General features: G+C 36.0%; 1 protein-coding gene across 1 annotated transcript; it reads right to left on the reverse strand.

Moving 5' to 3' along the window:
• LOC130628791 (MYG1 exonuclease-like) lies at nt 1–6992 on the reverse strand. The gene is made up of 8 exons (XM_057441800.1): nt 6925–6992; nt 5163–5406; nt 4234–4461; nt 3419–3497; nt 2724–2846; nt 1197–1343; nt 649–683; nt 1–518 (listed from the first exon to the last, which is right to left on the reverse strand). Exons 1-8 carry the CDS (start codon nt 6974–6976, stop codon nt 341–343), a joined length of 1086 nt encoding a protein of 361 aa, XP_057297783.1. The 5' UTR covers nt 6977–6992; the 3' UTR covers nt 1–340.
• Between the last annotated feature and the right edge of the window lie 6367 nt (nt 6993–13359).

Raw genomic sequence — 13359 nt, forward strand, 5'->3', positions numbered from 1 at the left:
AATTTTTCTTCTACAGCAGAATTAAAAATGGACTAACAAAAAATTCGAAGCTACAATCTATTTGAGCACACGTATTTTATTAAGTTACTGGAGTAGTTAAAATGAGAGAATCCAATCTAAAACACTGAGTAAACAATACACAAAAATGAAACATCCTTAAAAAAAGCCATTGAATAAAACAAGCGTCCATGCAACAGCCTTTCACGGCGGTATCTCGTTTTTCGGAGCGTACGAGTAGCAGTTCAGTTACGTCTTCGTTACACATGACGTTATGCGTCGGATTTTATTTTCCAAAGAGAGGCTGCATTAAAATAGAAACAAAGCAGCGGGAAAGAACGATTCACTCCTCTTTATTTCGATGTGCTCTTAATGTTTTTCTAGCCATTTCTAGCGCTCCCTCGTAGGTTTTATTTCCACCAATAAACCCATTCGCATGTACAAATACACAGTCAGATATACCGGAAGCGGTGGAGAGTGTGTCTTCACGTAAACCACACCATGATGCGCATAAACTTATTCTAAAGTAATGTAAAAAGCAAAGTAATGTTAGACAGAATCAATCCTCGTGAATAAAAGCCCTCTCTGCCCCCCGCTCCCGCCTTTGGCATAAAAAAGTTTGGCCAGTATTGTAATACAAATTCAACATACCGATTCTGAAACGATCCAAGTGTTTCTGGAACACACTAAATAAGAAACAACGAAGTCACACAAAACAAATCAAAAGAATCAATCTATGAGACAATCAGATTCTTCTTGCAAAAAAATTGGATGATGGTAACTTTCGACAGAAACTTTAAAATAGATAAGGTAAACAAAAAAGGGTGATAAGAGGAGGAACTGAAAAAGCATAGTAAGCAAGAAATTTGAAAAATACGTAAACATAGAATAAATACAGCGCAAAAACGCTACCGCTGAAAATTACTGAAATAAACCTTGATATAGATTTGGTGAAGATCGTCGAAAAATAACAAATTCTCCTTTTGAATATTTCATAAGCTTTTTAACGCTTTCAAAAGGCAACGTAAAGAAAATATTTTTAGATTTAATAAGTTGCCAAAAACGCGCATTTTCGTCCAAAATCGTCAATCGACGCGCCATTTTCGTTTCAGTTGAAACCCACATGAAGAATTGTTATTAAATTTAAAACATTTAACAACACGGGATTATCACATGTTAAACATGTGATGTTCACATACCTGCACTCTCCAGTTATGATTCTGATCTTGATACAACACAAATTTAATAGTTGGCTCAAGCGCTTGTTCTAATTCTATATCAAACAAATGCTCCTTCCATGGACAGCCAGACTTGTTGAACACGATAATCTCACAGCTGGCATCAACCTGTGCGTATAAAAAGGGGTAAAAAAAGTTAGCGAATATTTTCGTGCGAATGCAACAAGAATTAACTTCGCAAAGGCTGTCCTAATAATAAGGCTTCTCTTAAGTCATGATTGGAAATTTTTGGCAGGCTTTCGATGGAAACTACCTTCAAAAAGTAGCATTCCTACAAATGTCGAAAAACGAGAAAATCATTTCATATTTTATTTATATTAGTCGGTGGCCTGCGGATAAATCCACGTGTTTGCCCGTCTTTTTTTATTTACCGCATTTCATGTGTCTCGCTACTGCGGTTACCATTTTGCGTGACAGGCATTACAGACGTATATGGGTAGATATGTTAGGTATATCTTATGCTCACCATAATTCTGCAATATATCCTTCTGACAACACAACTATTCGCAATTGTTTTAACAAGCCTATCTTCTGTGGAAACTTGCTTCTGGGTAAACTGTGTAAATATAGACCTTTTTCTTGACGGTTGAATTTTCGTCTTTGGAGCACCATGAACAATTACCAAAAAGAGTTAATTTCGGGCAAAACGCTCGCTAATGTCTAAAAGTGCCCGAACTTTTGGACAAAACGCTCGTAACGTCTGAAATGTCCAAAATTTCTTACGAATACAATTTTGCTTAGATGAAGGGCAGACAAAAAGGATTAAAATAAAAATAAAAGTTTTGGAGGTTGCCAAAATAAACTGGGCCAAATAGCCACAATGTTGCAATTACAGGATACATCTAAACCCAAATGGTTCATTTAAAGCACCTCAATGGGAACCTAGTGACTTAGTGAATTTTTATGGTCATTGCATTTAAAAATACGGTAAAACCCGTACATAAACATCACAAACAGGGCAAAATACGTCCGAAATATTTTTGGTGAAAATATTTGAGACGGGAAATTTCATTCTTGTTAATATATAATAAGGGACATAACGAGAACAGAATTTCGTTTAATAATATAGCAAAGCAGCTGTACATTATACTATACTTCTATACTACTATACCATACTATACCATACCATACCATTCCACACCACACCATACCGTACCATACCGTATCATACCGTATCATACCATACCATACCACTATACCATACCACCATGCTGTACCATAACATATCATACCACCATACCGTACCACACCATATCACCATACCGTACCATACTGTATTACACTATACTATACTGTACAATACTATACTATACCATACTACACCATACCATACCGTACTATACGTTACCATTACCATACCATACTATACCATACTGTACCATACTATGCCATACCATACCATACCATACCACACCATACCATGCTATACTATACCATACCATACCATACCGTACTATACTACTACATAAAACATTTTATAGCATGTACCTTCTTTCTGGTACCGACAGCTTCTTCAACAATGGTTCTTGCTGGAAGCCAACTGTCCTTATAATAGTTAATACGATCCATGAACTCCAAACCACACAATTCCATTGCCTTCTTAAAACCAGCCTACATAAAAAATAAAAGAAATTTATGCTGGAGGTCCTTGACCACTAAGACTATATTTTCTTTCCATAGCACACTGCTATTTTCTGAAAGCATGAAAATTTATCTATGAACATGTACCAAATTTCTTTTTCAGTTATTGTTACTGTTACTATTATTTACCCAGGACAGTTCATAATAGTAGTGTTATCAATGAGGGTCCTGCAAAAGGGGTCCTAGTGCATTTAAAACTTCCATTTGGGCTACGAAAGGCGTGCAAGCACAGCAATCGCTCAACTAGACAACCACCTGAAATATCAATCCCATTCTCATGCCAAACGTTGAGCAGAAAGGATCGATTCACACTTTTCTACACTCTGGCTTGACTCAGCCAAGGTTTGATCCCAAGAATTTCTGCACTGGAGGTGAACACACTACCATGAGGTCACCAAACATAGATATCTAAAGGGTATATACATGTGCCAAGGCAGGAAAATTTTATTGATATTTTCAATTTTATGTGAATAGCTATACTTTTTTTAATAAAAAATGACTTTATTATTAAATCAGCAGGAAATGGAGTAAAAATTACTAACATCAGCATTAGGTTCCTTTTCGTTCCAGGCTGGGTTTAACCCTGATACTCTGGATGATAAATTTGTAGTTATTTGGTATCTAAAGAAAGAAGATACATTTTTTTTGAGAAGTTAATTATACATAATGTAAAATGCATTGTTCGTACATTAAAATCCTAACAAGTTTTAGTGTGACAGATCTCCAGTCAAAAAGTTGGCAGAAAATTAAATTCACTAAAAGTCTCGACCAAACGATTGGGACACCAAAATTTCAGGCATGATTGTGTGAAATAAAATTCAGTACAACTTTTTTTCTAATTCTAGTTCTGTTTTTGTTTTTCAGTTTTCCTTTCAACCAAACCAAACATCATCTTTATCATGGGTGTTTGTTTACTAAATTGGTTTGACAAATAAATTATATTTATTGTATTCCTTGAGTTTTTCTCTCATGCTGAAGATTCAAAATTAAAACAACAAGTCAAAAACAATGCTTCAAAACTATCAAAGCAAATCATTTTGATTGGCGGTTTGTCAGAATTTGTCTGAAAGTCGGACATTTTTTTCTTATGTTTGAAACGAAAGAAAAGTAAAGAAAAAGATTTATTTCTTTATTGGATAATTGCAAGTCTCACTAAATTAGTATCTAAAACATATTAAAAGTAACATAATCCATGTAAAGATTATTTAGCAAGTTCCCTTCTTAGGGCTACAACTAGCCTTTAAATTCTCACTTAATAATGTAAAAAGCACTTATTACGATAAATATGGGTTTTTGTTCTTAAAACAGTGATAAAACTTATTCAACATTATATCATCACATGTCAGTTGACGCTTACCTAGGAGTGCCGTCATACTGATCAATGCCGTTATCTATACCATCAATTTCTTCAATAAACTTCTCGTAGATTTTATCATACAAACGATTAACATCTCTGTCGTCAGGCGGCATTTTTATTAACTGTGAAATAACTTCTTTCCCATAGTGCAAGTAAACAAGGCCAGCACTACTGAGCTTGGTCTCCCACTTGGCATTCGCAAGGCTCTTCATGGTACCATTAAAAGACCTAAATAACAAAATGATATATTACTGAAAAATTTTTTAAATATATGGCACAAGAGGGTCAAGGTACTATTTTTGCATCGGTGTTCAATCAGTTTGAAAATCTATTTATGCCTCAAAGCGCTAGAGAGTAAAAGAATATAAATATACATAAAGCCATGTGCAAAAACCGACATGTATATTTTCCATTTTTATATTTTAAGTATTTGCTTTTCTGAGTGGTGCGGATGTCAAATTGGACCAATAAAATTTCACTTCTTAACAAAGAAAACTAGATATATGTAAAAGATATTGTAAGAGAAGTACGTTCGCAATTGTTGTATTAGATGCAAGATTACTTGCCTGTTAGAACCAAATTTAACTAACAGTACCTAACTCTAAAAACTGATAAAGTTTTAGAGATAATAAAACATGTATAAAATAATTTTTTAACAGACTGGATCCTTGTTTAAAACTCTAATTATCTAGTGGTAAACAAAAATCTCACTATCTGAGGTCATCACTGCCATTTTGCCGCACGTATTGTAGTGGGTTCGTCTGCGGCTCCCAGTTCTGGGGACCGCGGATCGAATCCCGCTCACTGCCAGGCAGTATGTTAGTGATGAACAAAGTAGTTCCTCTACAATATAAAAATCTCAGTCTAAACTAAGTCTACCGAGAAGCTTTCCATACCAAAAAAAGTTTTGAGAAATTATTAAGACAAACCTTTGATGATGATCAAATCGGAAGGTTTTTGGATCGTAAACTCCTCCTACATCTACAACAATATCACATTGACCCAGTTTAGAATTATCCCTGGTCCGAACAATCTCTGCATCCTTGTATCTAGGAAGTTGTTTAAGCATCCAACATGCTGTAACTTCATCACAGTGGAAGGTACCATCATGAGTTCCAATGGTTAATCTACCACATGCTTTCTTTGGAGAAGGGGAACTCATTTTTCTAAAAGCTAAATTATATTGTTATTACACATAAAAGTATATTAAAATATTAAAGAATTAGTATTTAAGCCATGCGCCTATTTATCTAAATTGAAATGCGTACACAAGGGAAACTAAGAAAAATGAAATGCGCGTATTTTTAAGAAATTTTTAAAACATATTCCTCTTGGTGATTTAAAATGGGTGTGTGAATGGTACCATAGGCCCGGGTCAACACGAGCCATGTAAGGGAAAAGCACAGTGTGTTGGCTGTTTGATCTTGCAGGGAGTTGTCAGGTCATTGGGTCTGTGTAGCTTAAAATGAGTATTAAATACTCTAGGACTCACCATCAAAGCCCCGCCCCTCCTGGAAATAAAAGACAGGGTATATCCCTCAATATTTGTGAGGCTAGCCATGTAAAATATGCAAATCTTATTATTATTATTATTATTATTATTTAAGAATATTTATACAGGATGTGCACTTCAATATAAAAATATTGCTATTAATATGCGTCCTGTTTAAAAGTTAAAATGTAAGAATAATCAATTAAAATTAGTTAAATATATTATACAATAAAATAAAATGAAAAGATCGTTGGTAAAAAGCATGACAAAAATTTAAAATAAAAAGAGACGGTTCGACGAAAAACTACGTAAAGAGATGTCACGAGCGTGGTAAGGCAAACTATCTATCTATCTATCTATCTATCTATCTATCTATCTATATCTTTGACAGAACAAGCCAAAGGTACTGTGTTGAAAGATTGTGTCTGCGATAGCTAGTTGCATCTTTGTATCTCCACTCCACTTCCAATGCAATCACTCCCCATTTCATGCCCTTGAATGAAAATCTACCTGCATTAATTTTTAACGCCCTCCACAACTATTGATTTGTAGGAAATTATTAATCTCCACTCCTCCATCACTAGAAGGTCATTAGTCACGAAACCGTGCAGATTTGAATATGTGACTAAACAGTGATGTCTCTTTAGCATCGTGTTTGGTCAAATGTTCTCTGTAAATAGTTAAAGCATTTCAAGTTCTCTTTTGTCGCACATTTTTAAAATATCAGTGGCTATACCACTTAACTTAGGCAGCTTGCAAAAAAAGTAAATAAACTGGTGTGTGCAGTAAATATAGAGGGGAAAACATAAGATTATTAAGGTGATATGATAGATAGATAGATAGATGTGCATATTTTACATGGCTAGCCTCACAAATATCGAGGGATATACCCTGTCTATTATTTCCAGGAGGGGCCATGGCTTAGATGGAGAGTCCTAGAGTATTTAATGCTCATTTTGAGCTACGCAGACCCAATTAGTAGGGCCCACGCTCTACTAGACAACTCCCGGCAACATCCAACGGCTCACACAGTGTGCCATCTCCCCAATTTCCCTCACATGGCTTGGGTTAACCCGGGGCTATGGTAACATTCACTCGCCCATGTTGAATCGCCGTCAAGAGGAATCGAACCCCGGTCTCCCGCACAGAGTACGAAAGCTATAACCACTAATCTACGGCGCCAATATAATACAATTTACCATATAAAAGCTTTTGTGCACAATGGTGTGTTCTAAAGAGCATGTATTTCATATATAACCTAAATGAAAAATATATAGAGTGTATCACAAATTCTGAATTTTGCTGTGAAAACTTACTTCTAACTTGGCAAGAAAAAGTAGGTTGTTTTAGCTGCCACTGTGTTTTTTGTCAAGGTTATGTGTGCAGGCCTTTTGGGATACAAGATTGAATGTCCTGCTGTTAATAATAACCGTTAATAAACACTCCTGTCATTTAGGAAAGGCATTTTGACCCTCGAAAGTCTTGTTAATAGACAAAGTAATGTTGACAAACTTTAAAATTTTAAAAATTCTGACCTTGCCCAAAAAAATCCTTCCAAATGTTTTGCTGTTTGGTTTTCAGGTCATGGCACTTTACATTTTATTTTCTGCTTTTCAAATTATATAATGCAATAATAAAAAAAAAAAATCAAGATGCTCTATTTTATGTTTATGTATACCTCTGTCTTGTACTAAAATATTTCAAAGTAAACACTATATACATGTTGTTTGAATTCAAATGCAACATAAGTGAACCTGACGAAAATAAAAAAGTGTGTTTATTTAAATGACTTTGGGATTTGCCAGGATGAGTTAATTTAACCAAAAATGATTATAAACTTTTGTTAATGATGTACAGTACTGGAAAAAGGTTGTTTAACATCGCGCTTCGCGTATCGTGACGGTATTCTCGATCCGCGATAGACATTTTTTACTTTCAAATTGTATGGAGAGGGCTTAGCAATGCATCCGTCTCGATATCATTCTCGAAGCTATCAAGGCCATTAACACTTTTTCATAATAAAACTATTTTAAGCATAAGAGTGTATTCAACAATGATCACGGATGTTCGAATATAATTATACTTCCTTTGTGTTGTATTTCATTAACTTATGCATAACAATCTAGGGTACACAGCCAGCGTTAATCTTTCTTTTTTAGATCACATTTTAAAAATTTAAGAACTAAGAACGCCGATAAAAAAGCTTCGTTAGATCGCATTTTAAAAATTTAAGAACGAAGAACGGCGATTGAAAGTTTTTTTAGATCGCATTTTAAAAGCTTAAGAACGAAATGCGCCAATAGAAATGTTTTTTAAGATCGCATTTTAAAAGTTTATAAATGAAAACCAGCGATAGAAATGCTTTCTTAGATCGCGTTTTAAAAGTTTAAGAACGAAGAACGGTGATAGAAAAGCTTCGTTAGATTGCATTTTAGAAGTTTAAGAACGAAAAGCTGTGACAAAAAAGCTTGGTTAGAGATCGCATTTTCAAAGTTTAAGAACGAAAAGCAGCGTTACAAAAAAAATATGTTGAAAGAGTAATGCGCTAGAATTACTTTAATAAATACAAAAGTTAAAAATTTTCTTATAATATACACCTATTTAAAAAAAAGAAGATAAAGCAGAGATGTGTTTAAAATAAAAAAAACTTTCTCTCTATTCTCATTAAAAAAAAATTCTCTTTATTCTCATTATCACCTACCATCGCGACACATTGTGACGGATTTTGTCACAATACTAGATTCTCGATAAATCGCGATAAATTATTTTAATTGTTTCTTATTATTATAAATGCGGTACATCGCGTATCGAGGTAGTCCGTGCACATTGCGCTTGATATGTTAAGCAGCCTTTTTCCAGTACTGTAGTTAATGTTGTCAATGAGGTGCAAAAAAAACAATTTATTTTTTCGTTGTTATATTCTCAGTGTTTTTTCGACTAGTGCAATTGCCCAAGTCAGACTTCTTTTCTGCGATTTTCCCCAGTCACATAATTGACCACTGAAGCTTACATATTTAAAAAATACATCATCAATTACGTCAGCAAATGCCAAGTGCCAATCCAAAACTCAAGGCTGGAGGGATTTGTTAGCTGCTTTAAAAACCTTAGTTGTATGACAAATTAGTTTTGCTTCAATGTATATTCTTTGGATAGGAATATGACATGACTTTGTTTTTAATATATGCGTGAGATTGGTGTTGTTGTTTTTTTTGTTTTGTTTTGTTTGTTTTGTTTTTTTTGTGGGGGGGGGGGGGAGAATACTGTGGTCAAACAAACCCAAAGAATAAATTTAGGTTAGTGTTCTGTTTCCCCCAAATGTTATCTTAATTTTCTGGTAGTAACAGGGAAGAGCTGCTTTTGGATGGATGGATGGATCCATGTAAAAATCTGGTCTTAAAAAGAGAGTGTTGTAATCACTAAGCTCTACAGCGCCGATAAAGAATGAAGAAAGAAAGAGTCTGTTTGTTCGTGAGAAAGTGCTGTAAGGTTACTGTAAAGGAAAAAACTCACTTGATGAGTAGTCTCAGAAAAACCCTTATAATTTATCAATACTTTCATATTTTTTTTTGTTTCTGAATACTTGATGAAAGACTTTTTTGATGGTGTTATTTTCGTGAGATGTTAATTTAAATTAAACACACACCATTCTCTTTTCGCTGTATGTTTTAAAATCGCTTCTTTTTCCGAAAGGGTGGTTGCAGACTTCTCGTTTTAGCACTATTATATTCAGCATAAATTAAATTCAAAAAGGTTCCTGTGTTTTTTTTTCTAGCAACGATGTTATGAAATTATTTGTAATTATATATAATCATTCAAAAAATGCATACTTTTTTCTTTCTGTCGACATAATTCGCTAATCAGTAATTCGCTAAAATCCGGGAACCTTTTGTGCATAATTTATTCAGCCTTCCATTACCGAAAATTTCAATGAGCCAATAGGAAGCTTTCGGAAAAAGAGACCACAAGCGTAAAGGCATGTATGTGAAAATTCACTAATGAGATCATCATCATCATCATTCTCGGCTTAACGTCCGTTTTCCATGCTAGCATGGGTTGGACGGGGTATATTAATGACCCTCTTCCAATCTGATCTAGACTGTGTTAGATCTAAACTCAACTTTCTCTGCATAAAGTCTTTCCTTATAACCTCCTGCCAAGTCTTTCTCGGTCTGCCTCTGGGCTTTGCCCCAGGAACTATCAAGTCTCTACACTTTCTTACCCAATTATCCTCCTCCATTCTTTCAAAGTGCCCCAGCCAATTCAATCTTCTTATCTGGATAACATCTTTAATTCTACAGAGACTTAGCCTGCTTCTTAGCTCATCTGAACTCTTTCTGTCTCTCAGACTGGCGTTACACATCCACCTAACCATTCTCATATCATTCCTTTCTAAACGGTCAAGATCTTCCTGCTTCACTGCCCATGTCTCACCACCGTACAACATATCACTTCTTACACAGGCCTCATACAACTGTCCTTTTGCCTCAATTGCCAGTCAACAAAGGAAGTAACTCTCTGAACTGTTTCCAAGCAGAACCTATCCGGCAAGTAACACTTCTTCCAACACCCCCTTCACTGCCCAACATATCACCTAAGTAACAGAAGTTCTCAACTATCTCTAACAAGCCACTGTTGTACATCATTAAAGCTGGAAATACTTCATTCTCTATAATCTCACCTTTGCAACGCTTGCATACAAACTGAATGTCAGCTCTTAACCTTCCACTAATACTACTGCACTTCTTATGTACCCAATGCTTGCAAGTCTGACAAAAAATTGAGTTACTACCAACCCCTTTCCTGCAAACTCCACAAGGCCACTTTCCAACTACAAGGTCACACTTGGCTGCAATGCTACTAATCATGACTTTAGACTTTGCTGTGTTTACCTTTAGCCCTTTCTCTTCTAGTCCTTTCTTCCATTTCTCAAACTTTGCAACTAGTTCTTCCATCGACTCTGCTATGAGAACCAAATCATCTGCATACAATAACTCCCATGGACAACCTGTTCTGAACTCCATCGACAGTGCTTCTAAGACTAGAATAAACAACAAAGGACTAAGTACAGAACCCTGATGTACACCAACATTTATACCAAATTCATCACTAAGTGAATCGTTAATCCTGACACGACTTCTAGCATTGCTGTACATAGACTGTACCATCGTAACTAGCCACTCATCCACACCTAATTTTCTCATAGCCCACCAAATAACTTTATGTGGCACTCTATCAAAAGCTTTCTCTAAATCTACAAAGGCAAAATAGAGATTCTTTCTTTTTCCTAAATACTTTTCCTGAAGCTGTCTGAGTAAAAATATTGCATCTGTAGTGCCACACCCTGGAACAAAACCAAATTGCATCTTATCTATATCTATATAATTCTTTCTCTAAGTAACTTATCAATTACTCTTTCAATAACTTTCATTACTTGATCAACCAACTTCAAACCTCTATAGTTACCTCTTTCTAATGCAAAACCCTTGCCCTTGACACAATTCACTATTACACTTGACTGCCACTCACTCGGAATAGCACCATCCTTTATAATCGGATTAGCAAGACTTGTAATAAGGTCCAATATATCCAGATGCTTTTACCATCTCTGCAACAATACCAGATACACCTGCAGCCTTGCCAATCTTCAATTTCCTAATAGCCTCCACTACCCATTCTGTCTTGATCTGAATAGCTGGCCTTTCTACAACATCATCATCAGACAAATTATCCTCGTCCCAATCAAACTCAGTGTTAAGCAACCTCTGATAATGATTCTTCCAAGCTACCCTTTTCTCCTGTTCTGTGCTAGCCAAAACACCTTCATCATTACGTATACACTTCTCACCTACAACATCTTCATTAGTCTTCTTCATTTGCTTTGCTATCTTGAATACCTCATTGCGCTGGTCTTCCCTTCTTAACACATCTGCAAATCTGTTTCTCTCTCTGCTTCTGATTTTGCCTTATACACTGCTGTACAAGCGCGGCGCTTAGCTTCTAAGTAAATATTTTTACTACCACCTGACTTCCACTCTTTCTAAAGTTTCCTCTTTTCCTTTATACACTGGTCAACCTCATTATTCCACCACCAGGTCTGTCTATGTCTAGCTGGTCCTTTCGTCCACCCGCAGGTATCATCAGAAGCTTCTAGAAGACAATTCTTCAAAGTAGTCCAAGTACTTTCAACATTGTCACTATCGCATTGACCATTGTGGGCTAACTGGTTAACTTTTGCACTAAATTGTCTTCCTACAATCTCTTCCTTCAGCTTCCAGACTTTTCGACGGGGCCTGTACTTTCCCTTGGCGTCTTTAACACTCTTCAAGATAATATCACAAACCAGCAACCTATGCTGGGAAACACACTCTTCCCCCGATATAACTTTCACGTCCTTCACCACTTTCTTGTCTGACTTTCTAACCAGGAAGTAATCTATCTGTGTCTTACAACCACCTGACTCACATGTTATCAACCTACTCTGTCTCTTACTGAATGATGCGTTGCAAACCACCATGTCCGTTGCCATTCCAAACTCAAGCAAACTCCCCCTTCCTTATTTCTGCTCCCAAATCCATAGCCTCCATGCACACCTCTATAACCTTCAGATGACTTCCCAACATGACCATTAAAGTTGCCACCAACCATGATAAGTTCAGTGCCTCCAAACTTTGATGTGACTGCTAATAACTTATCATAAAACTTATCTTTATCTTCCTCACTGAGTCCACACTGTGGAACATAAACTGACAGAAAAGTGACAATCCTATTACCTATCAAAAACCACTATAATACAACTATTAACACGCATAAAATCTATTACTTTTTCTACCCACTTCTCTGCAACGAATATGCCAACTCCTCCATATCCATCACTAGTACCAATCCAAAAAAGCTTATACCTTGCCCTCCTACCTTCCACAAATCTCACTGAAGCTCCTCTCCACCTGACTTCCTGAACACAACACATATCAACAGATCTACGTTCTAACATTTCAACTACTTCACCTGCTCTACCACTGAGAGTACCAACATTTACACTAGCCATCCTCAACCTAGTGTTATCTACCTTGTGATGTGATAGCTGGGTAACGGTCTGACGATGCTCACACCTGACATCTGTCCTACTGTGCGCGACACCTTCACTCCTTAGAGTTCCAGCCCCGTTTACGCAGTTTGTCTGATCAACTACTCTTACGGCCATTCATTGTTTTACAGCTGGATGCCCTTCCTAGCGCAAACCGTTCACAGTCCGGACTGGGCGTTTTTTAAAGTGACACCATCACTATGTTGTATTTCATGGGACTTCCGCAATCACCCCTTTAAACTAAGGTATGGTGGAGGACGTTCAACTCCTCTCTTGTCTCTTAAAGAGACCCTTCACCACAGATATTTGTTTTCAAAGATTTCCGTAGGTGTTATGAAAATGTGTGAACTGAGTATGCAGAAAGATGATAGAAGTGTGAACTTTTTCTTTAAATTACAATTACCAAGAGTTAACTTGGAGTTTGGTAGAAAGTCATTCAAATTTCAAGGAGCAAAATGTTATAACCAGCTGCCTTTGGATATTAGAAATTGTGGAACTTACAGTTCATTTAGGTTATCCTTAGAAAAATACTTTTAACAATTTACATCTT

This window comes from Hydractinia symbiolongicarpus, chromosome 15 (assembly GCF_029227915.1).
Source record: "Hydractinia symbiolongicarpus strain clone_291-10 chromosome 15, HSymV2.1, whole genome shotgun sequence".
NCBI lineage: Eukaryota > Metazoa > Cnidaria > Hydrozoa > Anthoathecata > Hydractiniidae > Hydractinia > Hydractinia symbiolongicarpus.